General features: G+C 54.9%; 4 protein-coding genes across 4 annotated transcripts; 2 read left to right on the top strand and 2 right to left on the bottom strand.

Moving 5' to 3' along the window:
- Positions 1-5,052: 5,052 nt before the first annotated feature.
- CkaCkLH20_05897 (helix-loop-helix DNA-binding domain-containing protein) lies at positions 5,053-8,731 on the top strand (the record flags this gene model as incomplete). The annotated part of the gene is made up of 5 exons (XM_038888614.1): positions 5,053-5,167; positions 5,233-6,219; positions 6,275-6,638; positions 7,793-8,128; positions 8,233-8,731. 5 exons carry the CDS (start codon positions 5,053-5,055, stop codon positions 8,729-8,731), a joined length of 2,301 nt encoding a protein of 766 aa, XP_038745950.1.
- A 5,329-nt stretch (positions 8,732-14,060) lies between these two features.
- CkaCkLH20_05898 (uncharacterized protein) lies at positions 14,061-15,239 on the bottom strand (the record flags this gene model as incomplete). Its single annotated transcript, XM_038888615.1, has 1 exon — positions 14,061-15,239. The coding sequence occupies one exon, from the start codon at positions 15,237-15,239 to the stop codon at positions 14,061-14,063; it is 1,179 nt and encodes a 392-aa protein (XP_038745951.1).
- A 1,734-nt stretch (positions 15,240-16,973) lies between these two features.
- Positions 16,974-18,218, top strand: CkaCkLH20_05899 (polysaccharide export protein; the record flags this gene model as incomplete). Its single annotated transcript, XM_038888616.1, has 1 exon — positions 16,974-18,218. The coding sequence occupies one exon, from the start codon at positions 16,974-16,976 to the stop codon at positions 18,216-18,218; it is 1,245 nt and encodes a 414-aa protein (XP_038745952.1).
- Positions 18,219-18,504: 286 nt separating this feature from the next.
- CkaCkLH20_05900 (uncharacterized protein) lies at positions 18,505-21,883 on the bottom strand (the record flags this gene model as incomplete). Its single annotated transcript, XM_038888617.1, has 8 exons — positions 18,505-19,012; positions 19,072-19,098; positions 19,164-19,279; positions 19,350-19,464; positions 20,513-20,552; positions 20,604-21,075; positions 21,136-21,574; positions 21,627-21,883. The coding sequence occupies 8 exons, from the start codon at positions 21,881-21,883 to the stop codon at positions 18,505-18,507; spliced, it is 1,974 nt and encodes a 657-aa protein (XP_038745953.1).
- Positions 21,884-22,014: the final 131 nt, after the last annotated feature.

Below are 22,014 nucleotides of genomic sequence, written 5' to 3' on the forward strand. Positions count from 1 at the left end.
CGGGATGGAAAAAAAGGCAAAAGGCAAAAGTAAGAAGAAAAAAAAGGAAATCTTCCCCCACTTCGCACGAGGTTCCCTTGTCAAGTTCCTGGCAGCTAGCGCCGTCTTATCCAGACACACCGGGGGACTGCATCTTTTTGGCTGCAGGCCCCCGTGCACTAGACTAGTTAGTCAGTGAGGGCGCGGACGTCACCGGTTCCGGGACGACTGCTATGTGTGTGGATAGGTACGTTGGCTTTGGAAGATGAATAACATGGCCGTTCCAGAATGCATAAGAGGTCTTGACTTCTTTGATTCTCTCCAGACACTTGATGGCCAGAGCAATGATAGTGTGCTTCAGTAAGTTGTGTTGGGGCCTGGATTTTGGAGCGCAAATGTACTTTTAATGTCGCTACCAAGCGCCTACTAGTGTAGGTATTTGGAAAAGGCGAGTCAAATGTGTCCCAACGTGGGGTTCATTGTCTTGCCTGCCATGCCGGCCGGACAATCAACGCTACAGTGTACCTCCTAATATCACTGCTTCATTACTCTGCATAGGCATCGTTGTCTAGGTAGGTAGGTACGGATACTGCATAATAGATACCTAAGGTTTATTGGATTCGTCCTGGTTGAGAGCAGGACCTACGAACTGTTGAAAACGCGGAAGGCACCTACCTGCCTGACATGCACCCGCTGAGAGGAAGGTGCTCTCCCAAGAGTCAGGAACCGATGGAAAGAACCTCCACCAAAAATTTCTCTCGGACAAAAATAGTCGACATGTGCATCAACCGAGCATCCAACTTCTCCAGCGTTGAGTTCAACACCACATCCTGATTGCAGGCTGAGGCCGCCATCCTCTTCGCTATCGTGACCGCAAACCTTGTTTTACCTCTCACCTCCTTCCCCAAAGACAAAAACCCAATTCCTCACCCTCGATGGCTCGTAACAAAGGAATGGCAAAGACACCAGAGACGCGGTTCGAGGGATAAACAGAAATACGACACAGGACACGGGATACGGAAACCTGACTACGTCAAAGCTTGGTCGAGTCAACACCCACCGACTACGCAGTATACTATATCATTCGTTCACAGTAAGGCGTTCCACGTATTCATTCTGCTCTGCCTCTGCTTACGTTGTTCAACTCCCTCTAGGCTAACCACCAATGACAGTAGCAACAAACCGAAACCATTGGCACGGAATCCTCGCAGGCACTGTACGCATGGAATGCACATGGGCCCGCTGCCCACGAGGCACGCAACCAAGGCGGCAAAGGCAGAACCTATCCATCACGGAAAGCCACCAATTGATACAGAGCACAGAGAGACATCAAAGTGCTTTGGCCGCTGCCAGCACCGCACGCGGCCATGCCATGCTGTGCCCCGAACCTGGATCGTCCATCGCTCAACATCCACCACTTATTCAATCCTGGGCCATGATCCATCCACCCATGTGCTGGCACCTGGATTCGGCTCCGCTTCCTGCCACTGGCTGTCGAGGTTTCCTGCTGGGATGACGAGAAACGCCATCCCCTTCCGTCTCGTCCCCGGTGCCGGGAGCTTGTCTCTGGGCTGCCGCTTGCCAGCCCTGTCCTTTCCCCCCCGATCCCTTCCTTCGGTGAGGATAGGGGCTCGGTCATGAAAAGGGTCCCTGGGCTTCAGAATTTTAATTCCCATCGGCATCGACCACCAGCGGCGTATCCCCCGGGAACACCATCCGCTCCTCTGCTCTGCACTTCAAGGTCGGGCCAAGGCAGTCAACCAGGGCACTTTATCCCCAAGCCATCCACATTTTCACGAGCTTCCCGAGACGAGCGCACGCACAAGTGTCAGGAGCCCAGCTTTCTTGCACAAGGTAGATGCTGAACGACGCCTCGATCACCCCGAAGCCTTATTCGCGGTTCCTGGCTCGATCCAATTGCACATTAATATTGATCAACTCCGTTTGCACTTGCTCACATGCGTCAGGTACCCGACCTATATATAAAGTATACAAGCGGTAAAATGTGCCACATAAAGCACTTGACGGGCCTCGGCCCTTGTTGACGACGGCGCTGGAATTCTCGGCCGGCCCTTAGACCGCTGTGCCTTGCACCTGCTGCGGTACGGATGCTGTAAAGCACGGCCTGTCCGTACCTGCCCTGCCGCTGGTGCGGATGCTGGCGATCTTGTCCCAGCTGCGAACAAGCCAACCCAAAACATCACCGTCTGGTTCAGCGACCGGACCAGCTTCCGAGCCCGAACAACAATAGTGACGCCTGGTCGTACATGGCGCCAGATCCAAGTTGCAGACATCAGACACGATCGGTCCGCCTTTCTTCTCTCTCTTCACCGGCCTGTCTTGACCATGATGGCCCGCCAGCTTTCTTCTGAGCCCCCGCCAGTTCGCAAGCCCCGATAGCGGATGGCATTCAGTCTCTGATCAACGGTGAGACGAAACATGACCACAGCGGAGCTATCATCAGATTCCACCACCATCATCATCCATTCCTTTTGCTGCTAGGCGCTGACTCCATGCTGCCCGAGGCCTGTCCCAACTAACACGCCGGTCAGGTTTGGTTTGGTCTGGCCTTGTATTGGGCATCGACGGCATGTTGTGGGATGACATGCGATGGGCAATTTCGTCTCATGGACACTGGGGGAAAAATTGTGCGATTAAACCTGTCGCTCAGCTCGCAATTCGCGGTTACTGCTGCCGCTTACTGCCGCTGCCGATGTTACCGTTTTTATGCCATGAGCTCCTGCGCCTCATGGGGTGTTCATCCTTAACACAACAATTCAGGGTTCTGCTTACATTTTTTTACTCAATCTCCAGGAACAGAGGGCCAGCAGGACGCCCCAAAAGAAACGAGGAGAGAACGAACAAGGCAGGGTCTAGTGCGCACGGATAGAGAGATCGACAGCATCTCAGATATAACAGAAAATTCAGTCGCGAAACCTGTACTTCAGCAATGCAAAGCCACGGCTTCATTTCTCTGGAGGAACCTCAATTCTCATCCACAGCACACACCAGAGGCTTTGACGGGCACCCCAACGGCTACGAACAAAAGTTTCTCTAGGATGCCACACGACAAGCAGGTGCTCGATGCATGTGAGGGCCACGACCCCACCCTCATCGGAGAAGTCGTCCTCGATGGTTTGGCACATCCACGAGGGCGTGCGTATCAGTACCTCCCCGAGACCAGCCTTTCCAGGTGCTGTGGCTGACCGTCCACACACAGGGACAGGGATTTGAGCCGGGACGAGACAAACAAGTCAAGTATACACTACCGCCCAGCCCGGGGAATAAGAAACGTGAACAGTGCCCATGCGTGTCCAAAAACAGCCGAATATGGTTCGCGCACGCCGCCATCCTCGCACCTAGCATGGGCGTAGGACAAAGAAGTTGGTTCTCAAGGGACGCTACTGCGTAGTCGAGAGAGAGGAAGAGTCGACAATACCTGATCGTCGAGTACTTTCCTCGCCTGCCTCGACACGGACGCCAAACCCCCCATGCCCTGTTCTTGGAGGCGTGGGTGGACGGAGAGTGGGCTGGCAGCGGCACCCAAAAGGGCACGGGTACATGCACTCGATCGGGCTAAGGCACAAGTGTAGTTTAATCAAGGCACTTGGCCAAGGTGCCTGTCGTGGTGGTAGCGCAGTGCTACAATGGCTTCCCCACGATGCCTTATTTTCAAGTCTCTCTAAAGATGGGCTGGCTGGTAAGCCGGTTGGGGATGTTGATGGAATGAAGGGGGGATGGTATTACGAGGACAACAGAAGAGAGAATCGGCAATGGTTCTTCGGCAGAGGATAGATAGCAAGGCACCTTCACAAACATCAGCAGCAACAAGGAAGGGGATGGCAAGAAGAATGAGGTTGACAGGCCCGGCCTTTCACGGTTGACATTGCTCTGTACTCCAGTAGCAAAGCGAGAGCCAGAACGCCAGTGCCACTCCAGCGTCCAAGTTGCAGCGCCTGTCCACCTTTTCCCCTCTCTCCTGCTGCCATTACCGCTGCACTAAAGTAAGGTATTTCCCGGACGCCATCTCGCCTGGCCTCGTGCTAGGTAAGGTACTGTACTGAAGCAGTGTAGGTTGGATGGTATTTCTGTCTTTCTGGCTCTGTGTGTGATGGTCGTCTGAGATGGGATGTAGCTGACCTACTAGTTGGTACCTTCTACACTCTGTTCTGTGTGGACGTTAGGTTACCTTTTCTGCTTCCTCCCTGTCACTCACTACCTTATGAGAGGTACGGAAATACCTCGTTCAACTGAGGCGCAAGAGAAGAGAACAGAACAGAGTTTACCCTCACTCCCCTACGAATACCGCACCCCTGCCCCCAGAAACCCTGCGTGTCTTGCCTGTCCTTGGCTTGTTGAAGTGACCTGTGCTGTCGTCTACCCCGGTACGAAGGCACGGTATGAAGCCCGCCTGGTCGCCCTTTTTGTGGGCATTTCTGGCTCTGCATGTGCATCTGGGCCTGCACCTGGCTGTTCTGTTCTGCTCTGCTCTGCTCTGCTCTGCTCAGGCCAAGTCACCCTAGCGCTGCCGCTTGCTCGTTCAATTCCATCTTATCCCCTCCACCCCCAGCTCTTCCCAGTCTTGAAACCGACTGCTGAGAGCCGTCTTTCTCCTCCAGCCCGCCTTCGCCTTCGCCTACGCCGACCCTCGAGTTCGCTACACCTATCCTCCTTGTTTCTTCCATTTCGTCCAACTTAACCTCCTCATCCTCGCCATTGTCCCCCCTGCTTTCGATTTCGCCTGGCCTCCTCACCTCACCACCTCTTCTGCCTCCATCAACACACGTTCTTTACTTCACAATCTGACGAACCGAGCAGCCTGCAAACACTAGACGCCTGTTGGAGTAGTGGCTGTCATCTTCGTATGCTCAGCGCAATTGAGTGTCAGACTATTCAACAGTTCGCAACGCGTCTGTTGCGTATACCGCCCGGTTAACCCCTCCTACACATCACCCGGTTCCTTCATCCCGCAGTTCGAGCCGCCCACAGAACCCAGCGTTCGCGCTTCACCTCGCGAGCTCGACAGTGACTCTACACGCCTATTCATTTTAGCAGCATCACAACACGCACGCAATGGACGCGCAACGACCAGCTTCTCAGAAGCTGCCCGCTGGCTTAGCAGGGGTCCTCAACCCGGACGAAAACCGCGACTCGGCCTACTTCTCCAGCACAGATGCTTCCAGCAAGCGTACGTTGGCACCGGAGCTACGGCGACGGGTGTGACGACGACAAAGCTAACAAAATATTGAACAGACAACTCTGCCGCTTCCTGTGCCAATGTCCTCAGCCCTACCGGATCAGGCTACCAGTCTTCGTTGGCCGACAAGACGCCGTCACCCATCACTGCGAACCTAGTCCCTCATCCTTTGGTGTCGCCTGCACAGAGCAACATGAGCGTCGCCTCCATGGTCTCGCCAACGACACCGGGCAGTGCCGACCCTCGTCGATTCGAGCGACCGATATCTTTGGACTCGGGCCATCAACTTCTAGCCCATGACCTGGGCTCCGCATCACGAAGAGAGAGCGTCGACAGTAGGATAAACCAAGGTTTCCACGATATGAGACTGGGCGGCAACTCCCCGTACGCGAGCCACAACCAATCTACGACGTCGATACAAAATACTCTCAACCAGCAACGGAACCCGCGTCCTGGTCTGGATAATCTATCGGTACACCGCATCTCCAACGGCTACCAGCCAAGTAATGACAGAAATCCTGACCCTAATCCCAAGATAATCCGAACCGCTCCCGCTATTACGGGCCCCGCGACGAGCAACATTGCGAGGGCCGCCGAGCCGACTAAGGGTCAAGCCTGGGCGTTTCCCGAGGAGGAGATTCAGCGAATTGGGCCTCACGACGCCTACCTCGACTCTCGGCGCAGTAGTGTTGCCGAGTCCATCGCCAGCAGTCAGTTCACCACCGAATCGAGATTACCTCCCGGTCAAAGACGCCTCGATGAGCCCGCCGACTACAACAACCGTCTTTCGAGTACATCGTCCGAGTTCCCACCCGTGCATCACCACTCGCTGCAACACAAGCAGATCGGCGACCTTCGCGACGACGACGCCGCGTCACGGACGGGCTCTCAGCCTTACAGCCGCACACCTGAACTGCGTAAGAGTCACAAGCTGGCGGAGCGCAAGAGGAGGACAGAGATGAAAGAGCTGTTTGATCAGTTGCGAGATTTGATGCCACAGGAGCGAGGTTCCAAGGCATCCAAGTGGGAAATCCTCACCAAAGGTCAGTCAACGAGACACGTGCCCGTCTCGGTACGCTATTAACGATTCCGATGCAGCAATTTCGGAGCACCAGCGAATGGCGGAGCTCATCCGCATAGTGCAGGGTCAAAATACGAGCGTGGTTCAGGAGAACGAGGGCTTGCGACAGGACAACCACAACCTTCGTGTCGACATTCAACGCCTTCAGAACGAGCTTCACAATCTGCGGCTTCAACAATCACCAACGGGCCAGGCTCCTCCCCCTCAGGTTCAAGTAGCGCCACCGCCCCCGCAGCAGGCCTCTTACCAAACGGACCCGTACGCGAACCGCCGCGAGCTCCCGCCGATCAGGGGTTTGAATGGTGCAATGCCTAACGGGCCCGAATCCATGACCGGGGTTCAGTACGAGGCTCCGAGGATGAACGGATACCGTCCCGAGAGGTATTAGGGGTGTTTCTGTCTGTCCACCACTGCTTCAGCCACATTGAATCACCTCTTCCCTAACGCTCATCACGAGGGCGAAGGAGAGAGGCCTGGCCCGAAGAACCAGTCTAAGACCCCTTCGCAATATCCGCGGCCTACACGTCAGGTCTGCGTGTTCTATTACAGTTTTGTACCTTTTATTTTCAGAGACGCGTCTTGCTCTACGGCGCTTTTAGGAGACTTGTTTCTCTAGGCTTGTCGGGGATGCGAATAACACCCACCGCAAAAGGCTTATATCCAGTTCAATCGTGCTTCAGTACAACACTGGCAGCGAGGACGGCCCAATACCCTCGTCTTTTGTCAGTCGATCAAGGTCGGACGGCGCCGAGATTTTTTTTTCTTTTATTTGGGGTCGCAATATCGATACGGGGTTATCGATTAGGTAGGCCAGGGCGGGATCGGGGTGGCGAGTCTGGTGTATATACCCACGCGTTGGTCCATGGGAAAGCAATGATGGCTTGAAGCTTGACAAAACTACAATGCTTTGCGTCGGGAAGAAAAACAAAAGTTTTGGGGGAAACTGTAGGGCGGGTTCAATGATTGACGGCATCTGTGGACAGGTTTTCAGGTGTCGGGGATAGCGGGGATGTACAAGCGGTCAGCCGCCACTGACACCCGTATACTCAGAGACGAGCGTGGTTCTCGGCTCTGTAGACGATTAGCCTTCGGGTCCCCAGCTATAGTCTCCTAGATGAATCCAAGACCATCGTGTCAATCTAGCATGTCAAAATGCCATCGCCTTAAGGCATCCTGAGTGTCGGAAAACAGTCGTGGACGACGACGACGACGGGAAGAATCACAACGTCTCTTTCTACTGGATACTGCAGGGATGACATAGTGGGGTCGGGTGGGTCAAGGTCAGAAGCGCTAAGACCCAATCTAGACTAGTGCGTAGCAATCTCAAGACCCTCGACACGGTCACCCAAAAATTTCCATCTGTCGACGACGGTAAAATCTTCCATCTGCTCACATCGCCTTCACTCTCTACCCCTTCCCACCATCTCATACCCCCCATAACGCCAATATGTAAGCTGCCCACCCGGAATCGTTCGTCGATATGTGTTTTTATGATTACCTCACGAACCAGAGCTAATTGAATCTCTCCGATACAGGAATTCCATCCGTCGCACGGCCACCCGTGCCAGCTTGACCCGCGCCGTCTCGACCGCCACCTCGGCCGCGCCCAAGACACAATCCATCGCCTTCGCCCTTCGCTCAGTGAACGCCGCGCGATGCTTCTCCATCGCCGCCCCCAGAGCCTTCTCCAACTCCATTGCTCGTCTTGAGGAGCAGCGGGACCAGAGATCACCGGACGCTCGCCGGATGCCCGTCAGCGAGCACTGCGTCTTCGTCCAGAACTACCCCTTCCAAATCACGCGCGATGAGCTCACCGAGGCCTTTTCCAAGTTTGGACAAGTCGTGCACGTTCACACGCCAATGAAGAAGACGTAAGCTCTCCCCGTATATAAATGGTCATAAGCATTACCACGTACAGAAGAGCAAAAGACAAGAGATCAGTCGACTAACAAGATGGCGCTTTGCGATGGAACAGGTTCTGCTTCGTCTACTACAAGACCGCCGAGGAGGCCCAGGCCGCCGCTGACAACGTGGACGGCACCTTCTGGCACGGCCGCCGCATCGTAGTCAAGGTCTCGGAGCCCAAGGGCCGCCGCGAATCACCGGCCAGCGGCAACAACAACACCAGGAGAGAGAGGAAGCCGCAATACAGCGGCCCGCCGACCAACACCATCTTCATCGGCAACCTCTCCTTCGACGCCACCGACGCCGAGCTCAACCAGCTCTTCAGCGTCTTCAACAACGTAAAGGACGTCCGCGTCGCCGTCGACAAGCACACCGGCTGGCCCCGCGGCTTCGCCCACGCCGAGTTCAAGACCCTCGAGGATGCCGCCGCAGGCATCGAGGCCGTCAACGGCAAGGAGCTGCGCGGGCGCAACGTCATCGCCAACTACGCCCCCGAGCGCAAGGAAGACGCGGACGCCGCCCAGGCCGCGGAGCAGAGCAAGCACCAAAAGACCGACTGGAACGCTTAAGGCGATCCATCATGATGCACATGGATGCGGTTGGGAAGACGCGTGTGTATAACTCTGATTTGACTCGGCCTGTTCTCACGGTTTCCTGATCTGTACGACTATTTCACGCAACGACCGGGGTGGGGCAAATGTGGGCTCTTTGGGTTGAGCGGTTTGGAATGCATCTTCTGGTTGAAGAGAATAGGGAAGAACGGTTGATGAGGACGATTTGACGGAAAAGAAGAAAAATTTCCGTCGCTTTACTCGTTGTCTTCCTCACCCCCGTAACGAACACACGAAAATACCTTCTCAGTCAGATTGGTGGCGATGTATGATTAATAGAAGAAAAGAATTAGGGGGGACATGAGTTATGTGACATAACCCTTCCCGAAAGAATGTAATAATCTCCTGTCTTAAATTCTCCGGTCGACAAACCTCTTGTTCGTCTTCCCTCCCCCCTGAATGTTCCTGGCGCGGGACGAACGCCGGACAGCCGTCCCCGGCCCCGGCAGTGGAGGGGAGCACCCCGGCGGAGCAAACATCTCGTCCATCGGGTTGCGACGCTGAGGGGGACGGCCTTGCCGGCCTTGTTCCATGTTTTGTTCGTTCTTTGTTCGATCCCGGACTCCACGGACCAAGTTCCCAAATCCTCGGTTTCGCGGGGTCCATGATTGGTTTTTTTTCTATTCTGTGCTGGTGGTCAAGGCGATGCCGGTCGACCCTTTTTCTGGTAGGCAGTTACCGGCTGAGTCAGTCTTAAGAGAGAAATCTCGAAAAGACACCATCCACGTCCTCGTGCCTCTTGTTCCTATGTTTGTCAACAACTTACACCCCCACCGTTTCTTGTTGATTACGTGACGAACATGTTCCCTTTACGCCCGTTTCTACATCCCTGTCTTGGTATTACTACCTATGTAAAGGGGAGGAAGTATGGCGAGGATGGTGTGTGTGGGGGATTTGGGTTTTCCCGCCGATGCGAAAAAGTATATACCCGGCCTCGCCGTGGCCGCCCGCTGAGATCGCCCGCCGAAGTCGCCCGCCGAGGCATGCCCGCACCCGAGTCGGCCGCGCGGGCGGAGGTTGAGCTTGTGCGACTCGGCGGGACCCCGACCCGCTTCGCCGGCACGGCGGGAGTTAGTCAGGTCGTATCCGGATGCCTAATTGGGTATGCGCGATTCGTCGGTCAGCGTTGTGGATCAATATCAAGTTTTTCGCTCTTAAAAAAAATGTTTTTTTTTTCCTTACGCGGGTGCTTACAATAAGGGAACCCACCCGCCCAACAACGCACTTATCCGCCCGCACCAAACCAAAAAAATTCAGTGAAATTGACAACAGAAATTGACCAGCCTGGGGGTCGAACCCAGAATCTCCTGATTACACGATCTCCGTACGAAGTCGTAGTCAGACGCCTTGCCATTGGGCCAACCGGCCTTGTAGTCCTTGATGGGGACTGCTTGGTTGCTTTGTGAGTCAGAGGGGGAGGGCGACTATGAAGGTGGGTAGGGGGGTAAGGGCAGGGTTTTGCTTGTGGGAGGAGGGTGGGTTTGTTTGTCTCTCTGGGTGCTCTGGTCTGTTCGTTTTTGGGAGTGCCCAGGTGATGGGTGGTTTCTTTGTAGATGTTTCGTGGTGTGTTTGTGTTTGTTGTTGCTCCCGGGTTGTAAGACGCGATGTTAGATGCGACGAGGAAGTTTCGTTTCTTGAGCCATAGCATATGCAGCAGACGAGTCTGACATTGGGATCATATCGATAAATGGCAGCGACATCTTTGATAATTCAAGTACTCTCCTGTGAGGAATTTCACACAGTCAAATGGATGTCCCGGATTCCGAGCAAAAGATCGGGCCATTTACACCAGCTTTCAAGCTGGAATTGCTGCCGAACTTTTCTTCTACCGGCGCCCTGAAGGATTGTCTCCCACGAGTATATAAAAGTCGACATGGCGCAAGAACTGGAACAGCACGCCAGCGACATACATCCCGCCGACCATTCATGAGACTCGCAGAGACAAAACAGCATGGTATGGACTGCTAAGGCGGCCTAGAAGGACCTTTTGCATCTCATCCACCGGCTGTCATGGGCCTGGTCGCCCTCCGGATATCCCCGGAATACTAATGGAATAACTCAGCGGCGTTCAGAGACGACAAACCCGAGAGATGCCGTTCGGGGCGGAGATGTTGAGATTCTGTCAGGAGGGTTGTGTTAGTCGCGTTCAGGTCTCCAGACCTGGCAGACGGTAGTCAAGAAATGTTTTGATACGACGATAGCAACAACTTACGTCAATCGTTTTCGTCTTAGAATAGGACAGATGGGGCAGAAATCTGAACTTATTGGGACTACTTTGGTAGAAGGGCACCTTGTGCGGCATCGGAATGAGGATAACTCTGTGATCCGCGCCGTTTTTCCCCCACCAGGAACAACATGCCGCCCGATTACGATGATAGCGACCTCCGAAAGTGACTACGACATATGCCTAAGTGTGGCCAGACGGGTTGATTGACAGCAGCTGAAGCGTTGTTGTCTGATCTCTTGAGCTCTTGTATATATACTCGCGTCGGCGGCCTGTCTTTCCTTGTACTAAGATTGAGGCTGAATCGTTGATCGATTGTTAGAAATAAATGCCCTGGCCGTTAGTTCACTGACGATCTCAGAGTCAAGATGAGAAAGAAGGCATGTTCGCTACCATTCGAGGGGGGACCAGGACGAGGAAGTTCTTCTCCCCTTGATACGAGTGTAATAACCAGCCAGAGCTCCAAAACGATAGAGATGAAAAATAGCTCTGGAATTGGGATGTCGAGAATTTGCCTGGTCGTTATTTGGTTGACAAGTATCCAACCTTCAAGGCTTTGGTTAAGCGCACAGAGTATAACATGAACGTTAACGCCATGCTCCTGCGGTGGCTTTGCGTACCTACTATGCTCTGGCCATAACCCGCCGAACGGAGTAGCAGAAAAGCCTTTTTTTACTTACCGATTTGATCTCATCAGCTTCGAAATAAGATGTGGTTGTAAAGAAAACGAGGAGATCCCGGTTTGAAGCACTCGCTGAAGCTAGTCTTTCGGTATCTAGACACGGATGGCATCCGCAAAGATGCCGGCGTTCGACTCCAGATGCTAGATGGGCGGGCAAACACTCTCTTTCCTCCCGAAGGAGTATAAAATCAGCATCTCGATCGTGAGATATGTGCTCAAACCACAATTGCGCTTCTCGCAGTATTTCAGTGACGTGCCCTTCCTCGCCATGAAACTGTCTAGTGAGCCTGACAGATGGCTAGGGAAACGACGTTGATCCTACATGGAACGAAAAGGTTGTTCGATGTGTGTTTTCTCGCCGTCTCTCGATGCCATCCTTCATCGTCAAGGTATTCATAGGACTGATTCGTAGGAAGTCCATGTACCTATGTGGAACTCATTATCATGGTGACACCACAGAAAATCACTTGATAGGAATTGTCATCGGAGACAGCACTGTGGCATTTGCGATGTTTGACACCGGGGGCCGCCCTGATGATGTCTACCTTTGGCCGGATTCCGCCAAAGACTCGGTGAATTTATAGACGAAGTGGAAAATGATGTAGATGTGAACACGGACTAGTATATAAAGATTAGATACAGAACGCGAGAACTTGAAGGGTCATTGCTCAGGTACTCGGCTCCAATGTAGCGAAAATTATGTCGTCATCATCATTGGGGTTATAGATGGAGAATGAAGGCGAGTTCAGTTCTGGTACTGGTTTCAAAAGGGTCGGATTCTCTCGCTGCAAAGTTGTTCTCACACTCATTGATCCATCCGTCATCGTCGCTGTCCTCTGAAGTGTTTGCTATTGAATACTTCGAAGCCACCAACAGTTCGTAATGTCCTGCCTGATTCCTTGCACGCGCGACACGTATTTGCCAGTGAAGTCTTTAGACTCTCGCCCGCATCGCTTTAGAATCTTTACCTCCATAAGATCCTCGGAAGCCCGGGCGACGGTCTCGTGGCACTTATTGATCTGATCTGTGAGTTGATGAGATGGGCAAGTGACTGGTGTATTCATACACTTCCTCTCAATTTCTGGTTAAGGCCTTCAACCAAAAACACTCTCTTCGAACCCGATTCGGATCTCGTATTTAAGATACACAGTGGGATGCACAGATCTATGTACTGCAAGTAGTTCTGGCTTCGAGTGAAGTCGGAATGACGTTAAGGAGCCCTGTTCGCTCCAAAGTTTGCGCCCAAGTATGGGCGGTAGAGACTCCGGGTGCTCTTAATATGCGTCTGCTTGAAGCTATAATTGTGGCTTTGGCTTCTAAGGCCAGTTGAAGAGGATGAAGTATTCAATTTAATAAGTCAGAAGCGACAGTGAGAGGAGGCGCGAGAGAGACGAAGAACTTGCCACGACGTATCATTCCCCAGTCTTCTTTGCAACAGGCATACGCTCCCTTGGTCCACCCCCAGTCTTCTGCCTTCCCATCGACTCCTGAACAGCCACAGGGATTACCGATAGCACCATCGGCCGCCCCCCAGTTTACCATCCGCCTCTTGATATCCGCTGTAGACTACTTCATTGGTATTCGCGTACTTCGCCTGGCGTTCTTGTATTCAGATATTGGCATTAGGCGCGAAACTTCTACCATTGGATCTTGGAAGTAAACTATGTGGTATTGTCACGCAATTTTCGCATAACTTACTCGAATTGAGGGGCTTACTATAGTATATAACTATAGCCAAATAGTAATGCATTTTTCTTTCAACGCGAAAGATTGATCGTTTTTTCTATGCGATTTGCAATATGTCTTCCCTCTCAGCTGTGAGCGTCTACGATTGGAGCTGTTCACCAACTAGAGATTGGCAGAGCCATTATGCGATGGAACCTAGACTCAAAATGAGTTCTAATGCTCTTCGAGTATTCTCCGGTGTTTACGTTGGAAACAATGAGCGATAGAACCAGTTGCTCGTTACCAACATTTAGGTCAACCGTGTTATCTTTCCTAGCGAGTGATGCTTGACGAGTGGTTCTCTCTGCCTTTGGCTCTATCGAATGGGAGACCTTTTTGAACCCATCAATGACGAGATTGGAAAGTTCTAGCATGTCTCGCGGTGGATATATATACCCAACAGATCCCGGAGGTAGAGGGAAACCTTAAATTCGGAAACCTCTACCTCCTACTAGTGTTGAAGGCGACAGTCGCGCAGCGTTTTATTTACCTAACGAATCACATCCTCACAGTCGGGCACTATTTCGAAGAAATGAAAAGTGTATTTGTCAAAATGCTATGTGATGTGATCTTTAAAAAGGAAACCCAAACTCCGATGCAATGCTCCAATGCCCATGACTCTGATCATATTATCATACTTCGACTACCAATTCCCTCTAAGCGGAACCGTTGGCCTCGAGGAACTCCTGGCTGAACTCATAGGTGTTGTAGCCCTCGTTGCTCTTCTTCAGGTAGAAGGTGGAGCGGTCGTAGGGGGTGAAGGGCAGCTTGTTCCTGACGCGGAAGACGAGGTCCGGGTTGGAGATGAAGTAGCGGCCGAAGGCGACGGCGACGTCCCACTTCTTGTAGCGCTCGTCGACGGCCCAGTGGGCGCTGTCGCCGAGGTAGCCGCCGGCGACGACGACGGGGGAGAGGTTGTCCCACTCCTCGAGGATGAAGTCGAGGGTCTGGGGCCGGTCCTCGGCGAAGGGCTGGACGTCGTCGGTGGGCTGGCGGGGGACGATGCCGAGGTTGACGGGGTTGCCGACGGCCTCGACGAGGGAGAGGTAGGCGAGCTTGTGGCCGGCCTTCTTGATCTCGCGGACGACGTAGGCGGTCTGCTCCCAGGTGTCCGGGTCGGTGGAGTAGGACTCCTGGAAGGTGGCGAAGGGGCTGAGGCGGAGGGCGACGCGGTCGGCGCCGATCTCGTCGACGCAGGCCTTGACGATCTCGAGGAGGAAGCGGGCGCGGTTCTCGACGGAGCCGCCCCACTTGTCGGTGCGGTTGTTGACGGAGTCGCGGGTGAACTGGTCGACGAGGTAGCCGTGGGCGCCGTGGATCTCGATGCCGTCGCCGCCGGCGTCGACGACGTTGCGGGCGGTGCGGCGCCAGTGGTTGATCTTCTCCCAGATCTCGTCCTCGGTGAGGGGGTCGGGCTTGCAGGGGCGTCCCGTCATCTGGATGTCGGAGGAGGAGCAGTACTTGTAGCCGCGGCCCTTGACGAAGTCCGGGTCGGCAGCGCGGCCGAGAGACCAGAGCTGCTGGAAGATGTAGGAGCCCTTTGCGTGGACGGCGTCGAAGACCTCCTTCCAGGCGGCGCGCTCGGCGTCGGTCTGGAAGCCGGGGAGGTTGAGGTCGCCGATGTCGTCGGTGGAGACGGCGGTGGCCTCGGTGATGAGGAGGGTGCCCGGGGTGGAGGCGCGGTCGGCGTAGTACTTTGCGACCATGGGGAGGATGGGAGCTCCCTCGTCGTCGGCGCGGTAGCGGGTGAGGGGGGCCATGACCACGCGGTGGGCGAGGTCCATCTTGCCCATCTTCAGGGGCTGGAAGAGCTTGGTGTTGTTCTCGGCGGCCATTGTAGCGGTTTGGACAAAACTAGCACTCGAGGGGGTATCAAAGTAGAGAAGGTTGTGAGAAAGTAGTATGAGATATTAGAGACGGGTTTGTAGTTGTGTCTGCCTACTCGGAATTCTCTCATTCACTTGAGGCGGACGGCCTGAGGGTATTTATGTCTAGACAACATCGTGTAAGTCAACAAGAGCCCACCATCGTGGAATCATCTGGAGAGTCCCACTGGCTCGCAGAGATTCTCAACAACCGCCCCACAACCAGATCTACCCGCATGGGTTTGTTAATCCATTGGGCGAAGAAGTTTTCTCTCTCTTCTCCCTGGAACAGCTTAGAAATGGGGTCTCCTCTGCGGGTGGTACACCACACGGCGACAACTCGGAGGAGCGGGTCCGACAGAAAGCTCTGTGAAGCTCCCGAGCGGTGAACCCGACAGCGAAGGCATGTGCCATGTGGTTCAAGGGCGACTGGACGGTCAGTAAGCAGGTCGTCCTATCAACAGGGCGCTAGCCGCGGGTTCCTGGGTCGAGGAAACATTCTCGAACGAACCCAAGCCACTAGGCTTTTCAAAGATTGCGGCTCCGCAAGGGTCTGGACGGGAGAAGGGGGGCTGCGAGCAGAGAAAGAACCTGAAGCAGCGAATCATCGTGGACAATTGGCTCTGGAGCCACGTCGGCAGCGTGCTTGCTTAGAAATCCGATGATACGACGCCAAAGAAACTGCGAGGCAACGAGACGGGGCCGTGGTGGGGGCCGGTTGTGCTCGAGGGGTCGAAGTCTGAAGAGGGACGGGAATGACGTCTCCAGTGTTCAAGGATCCGGGGTTCAGATCCGGGACGGGAGAAGGGAGGTTTTCGGCAACCTTAAGCTCGGAGGAAAGTTCTGACGTGCTGAGAAATGCCACGAGGACAGCATGCGACGGCCCGACGATGCGACCCACCCCTTGTTGTTTTCTAATAGAACGCATGCCAATGCCGATTTCGGGATTGCGCCGGGAACAACAAGATCCGTCGTGAAACTGCGAGCTGGAGTTGAGGCTTGTTGTGACATTCGTGAGTTGGTTTGTTGGCGAAGTGGAGAGGATCCAGGGTTCTCTGCCTAACAGAGATTTCCAATGTCAGGTGATTAGATGGCATTGTTGCCAAAGTCTCCATTGCTTGGTAAGTTGGTTCTGCACGTAAACATCTGAACGGCAAGAAAAAAACTTCCTCGTTGATTCGTAACTTGGGTCCGGCAACTTGACGGGATTTTCGTCTCTTCTCCAACAGATTTCACCGCTCTGTAACGGTGTTGTCGGCGTTGAAATCCAATGTGGCGTACGGATACTAGGATAAGGTGACTTTGGTACGCGCCACGATCCGAACTCCCCGCTTTTATGCATGATGCGGAAAGGCAATCCGTCCCTGTCAGGGGTAAAATTCCGCTGTGCTGATGACATGCCTGACAACGTGCCAACGTGCGTCCGAAGATTCGGATCTGCAAGTTCGAGAAACTTTACGACGACTTCAATCAGCTGTCCATCCTTGTCAGCCCCCAATACGAGGGCGAGGACGGCGAAAAGGAAAAACGAAATTCAGAGCCTCGTCGACGCTGCTTTTTTTGTGAGAAACAGGCAACAAGATCTGCCTGAGAATACTGCCGACCCAATGACGGCCTTTGCTGCGGTTCAGAGTCGCATTTTCTCCCTCCGTCTGTCTTTCGTCTGAATACCTTCAAAAAAAAAAAACACCCGTGCCAAATGCCATGCTCCTCCCGACCCGTCGCCTGAGGCGGGCTAACCTCCTCCACATCCTCCTCGCCCTCCTCGTCCTCGACGCCTTCCTGATCGTCCGCAACCGGCCCCTGACAAAGTACCCGGCCAGCGTGGCCCCGCGCCACCCCGGCAACGAGACCTTCTTCATCGCCAGCATCCACCGCAACAACGGCCCCGTCCTCGGCCAGTCCATGTCCAAGAACCTGCTGAACCTCGTCGACTACCTCGGCCCGGACCGCGTCCACTTCTCCGCCGTCGAGTCCGGCTCCCAGGACGACACCAAGGCCAAGCTGTCCCTCCTGCAGAAGAAGCTCGACGCGAAAGGCGTGTCCAACACCATCTCCCTCGGCAAGACGGCCCACGAGCAGCTCGACGAGATCCACGACCGGCCCCCGCCCTCCGCCGCCGCCCCGCCGCCGGGCTGGATCTGGAACGCCGACGAGGCGCGGTACGACGTGCGCCGCGTGCCGTACCTGGCACGCGAGCGCAACCGCGCCATGGACCCCCTCGCGGACCTCCTCGCGCGGGACGGCAGGCGCTTCGACAAGGTCCTCTGGCTCAACGACGTCGTCTTCGAGAACCGCGAGGTGGCCATGCTGCTGGGGACCCGCGGCGGGGACTTCGCGGCGGCGTGCGCCATGGACTTCACGCTGTGGCCGTACTACTACGACACGTTCGCGCTGCGGGACGACCGCGGCCTGAAGACGGCGTCGTGGTACTGGCCGTGGTTCCTGAGCGCGCGGGCGCGGGCGTCGGCGGAGGCCATGGACCCCGTCGAGGTGAGGTCGTGCTGGAACGGCATGGTGGCGTTCGACGCCGCGCCGTTTTATGCGGAGAAGCCGTTGCGGTTCCGTGGCGTGGATGACAGCCTTGCGGCGTTGCATCTCGAGGGTTCCGAGTGCTGCTTGGTCCATGCGGACAACTACCTGAGTCGGGAGAAGGGGGTTTGGCTGAACCCGAATGTGCGCGTCGGGTACAATGAGAAGGTCTTTGACGAGACGAAGCTAGACAGGTTTCCGACGGCGTGGGCTGCGGTGGTTGGTGTTTGGGCGAACAGGTATCTGAGGGTGCGGAACAGTGTACAGTTCGCGCTGGAGAGCCGCGTGGTTGAGATGAGGTTAAGGCAGTGGGTTGATGAGACCCCAGCGAGTGAGCTTCCGCGGACGGAGCCAGGGGAGATGTGCCTCATCAACGAGATGCAGATTATGTGGATGAATGGATGGAAGCATATATAAAGCGTTGCATGCGAGGCATTGTTGATAGATCAAGTTCGTCATTGTATATGGTTGATAGACTGGTCTATAATGCCAGATCATGAGTTGAAGAAGTAAATCAAGATTCCCCCAAGTATGCGCGCGGACATCCGTTCATCTTGTCGAGACACCAAGCGGCCCAAAGTACACCTCCATCAAAACGCCGATCCATTCTTGATAATACACGCCCGCCTCGCCGAAATAAGAATATTCGCAGTTTACCCAATCCCCGTCATGATATAACACACGCCTCCGGAACGCCTCGCATCTATTTGTTGTGCCAGATAAAATTCCGGAGCGAGTCCCACTCGCTGCTCTGCACGTAGATGTAGTTCATGCTGCTGCGCAGACTGGGCTGCAAGTCGGCCGGGTGATGGCGGAAGAGGTACATGACCATGGCCCAGGAGGTGCTGGCGAAGACGGGCCAGGCGTAGTAGCTGATCTTGGCGGAGAGGTCCTCGCGGCTGACGACGGGCAGGCCCTTGCCGGGGGCGACGGCGAGGCGGGCGAGGCCGAGGACGACGCGGGCGAAGACGTAGATGACGATTTGCTGGTTGACGCTCGAGATCTTGCCGGTGCGCGGGGAGCGGCCGCCGAAGACGAGGTAGCCGCCCAGCAGGCCGGCGAAGAAGGAGTCGTAGGGGCCCTCCTTGCCGGGCGTGGGGCCGTAGTGCTTGAGGAGGTACATTGTGCCCTTGTAGATTGTCGCGAACTTTGCGAGGTTTCGGGCGTGCGTTCGGGTCGCTTTGAAGACGAGGCTTGCTTTTTGGCGGAACCTGTGAGAGGAGGGCGTCAGCGGTGGTCGCCGGCCGGAGTTGGGGTTGGATGGACTTACGTTCCGGAGCGGAAGAGGAAGATCATTCTGGTAGAACATGGAGCATTAGCAGTGTTCGCAATATTGGATGTGATCGAGGGGTCGCGACGTACACGAGCGCATGGGGAAAGCGGACTTTGGTGCCGTAGACGGCGCCGTTGCGGGCGCCTTTGACGACGGCGAGGATGTCATGGTATTTCGGGTCGAGGATGATGCGCTCGATCGCGGCCTGGGTTGCGCGTCAGCTCCTGGAGTCTGAAGAGATGCTGCTGCCTCCAGAAATCATTTCGGATGCCTACCTTGAGGCCATCGAGGGCGGCGAGCGACATGTTGGCGACGACGATGGGGGTGTCGTGGCTAGCCTCGGCAATTGGCAGGTCGTGAACGGCGGGTATGCGACGACGAAAGGTCGCTCTTCAATGGGCAATCGTGTTCTCAGCGCATGGGTCGTAGTATGATGTTAAAAGCCTGCATACAATAATAAAGAGCGACGGCGTAAGAACGAAGTATGTCGGTGTCTGGGAATACTGCAGTTGTCGGAGAGGATGGGATGGCGGACGTGGTTGATTGATTGATTACGGCAGACGCAGACGGCCGCGACGGGAAAGGTACCTCGGATGTCCATGGCTTCGGCTCTGGCGAGTCACGCTGGCGCTGGAGCTGCGTCGCTTCAGAGCACTGGAGCGGCACTGAGCAGCACTGCAGAACCGGCCAGCCCCCCGGTTCCCCCACATGCCCCTATGACGCACGGTCGGGATGGCGCTAATCGTTTTCCCCAGGGATGCCCGTCCGGGGAAAAAGGCTTGGTTTTGGCATGTGATGAGAGATGCGAATTGTGACAGGACCGGCAGAAGAAGATGTGTGTTGTCAATTAGGGTGTTGCTCCTGCGAACTTCAGACGGTGGTTTCTGAGTGCTTCCTATTAGTTGATAATATTTTCACTGTCTGCGAGCACGCTCACCTCGCTCTCATACCGTACGCAGCAATCTCGCAGAGAACATTGGTGAGAAGAATTGCTGCAGATACAAGAGTCAGTGTCTCGGTGTATCCCCCACGTGGTGTCGAATTCCATGTGAATTTCGCTATGTCACTTGGCGCTGCTTACTACGTAGTAGACAGTCTGAAAACGGGGCTACCTCCGGAAATCCGCCTCCCACATGCTTCAAGTTGTTCAATTCCGTTTCTGTCGTTTTGGCATTTCTGATACGCTAGAATATCCTTATGAGATATGATGAGTTTGACTGACTTGGAGGTGAGATATGGTAAGGTACAGGAGCGAATTCATGAGACTTGGCCGTCCGATTGAGCCAAATTCATCGCAATTCTTAATTTCCCCAGCTAGCAATTCCATCCCTGATGTTTTAAGATGCCCATTCTCATTCTAGACTTCTAAACCACGACAATTGCGAGAGGGTCTGATTCTGAATCATCAAATGTCACCGCCATCACCTCACTCACTCACTGCTTGGGCTCACACACAGCGATGAAGGGCGACGTCACACCTAAGTAATTAGCAAAACCACTACTCACGGCAAGACGCAACATTCACTCACCGCTGAAGAAAAGCCTGCCCGTCTTCGCATCGTGAACCACAGTCGTAGACCCGGGCAGCACCTCGCCCTCGCCGTCCTCAATCACCTTCTCCCACGTGTACGCCCCCTCGCCGTCCTTGCGGATGCGCACCGCGGCGCTCTTGGGGTTCACGTTGAACGGATCCTCGGACGCCTTCATGATCTCGATCCCCCGCGGGAACACCGCCGCCCAGATGTCGCCGTTGCCGTCCAGCGAGAGGTTGTCGATGGCGTACGGCACGGGGATGTCGGCCACCTTCTCGAGCCCGTCGTCCTGCGGCCGCACGCGGTACACCTGGACGCCGCCGGCCATGGCGCTCGGGACGTAGATGTGGCCGTCCGCGCCGTACGTCAGGCCGTTGGGCATCTTGTGGTGCGCGGAGACGCGCTTGCATCCCTGGCTGTTGCAGTGCGATACGTCGCCGTGGCCTAGGAGCCAGCTTAGGTAGAATCCCTTTTGTAAACAAGTCAGCAACGACATATTCTTAGCTAAATAACGATCAAAAGTACTCACCAGCCCCCTCTTTTTGTCGCCGCTGTCGTTAGTGAAGTAGAACGAATCGCTGGATAAAGCGGCGATGTTGTTCGGGGTAGAAATGTTCGCGCTGGCAATGGTGCGGATGTGCTTCAACTCCGGCGACGGGGGAGTATTCTCAAAGAGCTCAATTGTAGCATTGGCGCCCTCATGAGCCTCTTGGAGCAAAGCACCGGTGGCTGGGTCAATTGGCGGGCGATTGTTGACGATGAGCAGCTCTGCACGCTCCTTCTCTTGCGAACCAGGCGCTCGGAATGCCGTGAAGCCAACGAGCTGGAGCAGACCGTCGCCGGCAGTGCCAGAAAACCCCGGAGTCACCAGTCTGCGTATTTGAAATCCATCGCCCGTGGGCTTATCGACGTCAAGAGCGATGATTGCGTCCCGGTGTGAGCGACCGGAGATGTTGAAGTGGTGGCCACTTCAGATGTGCATTTAGTCTCGAGGCCTCAACGTCTCGCGGAAGTACTCACTTGGGCATCCATTGCTGACGCGCCAATGGGTCGGAGCAGGCCAGGAAAAGCGTGCGCGTCGGCTCGAACAGATACATGTCTTCGCATGCTTGCAATGAGGGGTCCTTGATGCGACGGCACGAGTAGGGGAAGTCGGAGAGTGGTTGGAATGTCTTGCCGATGCCGAGGCCTAGTTTGATGGGATCCTTGAGTACGAGCTGCAAGCCCACCGCCAACAGGATGGTGAATAGCACGCCGGTCTGCAGAATGAAGCCCATGATGTCTGGTTAAGTGTGTTGATGGAGACGACTGTTAGTGGGTGACAGTCAGCGCAGCTTGAATGTGGACTGAGAATTTGAGGTTCAGACGGCAGGGGTCGCGATCCTTCGGGGACAACCGTTTAGAGCTT

Source organism: Colletotrichum karsti (genome assembly GCF_011947395.1).
Source record: "Colletotrichum karsti strain CkLH20 chromosome Unknown Scaffold17, whole genome shotgun sequence".
Classification (NCBI taxonomy): Eukaryota; Fungi; Ascomycota; class Sordariomycetes; order Glomerellales; family Glomerellaceae; genus Colletotrichum; species Colletotrichum karsti.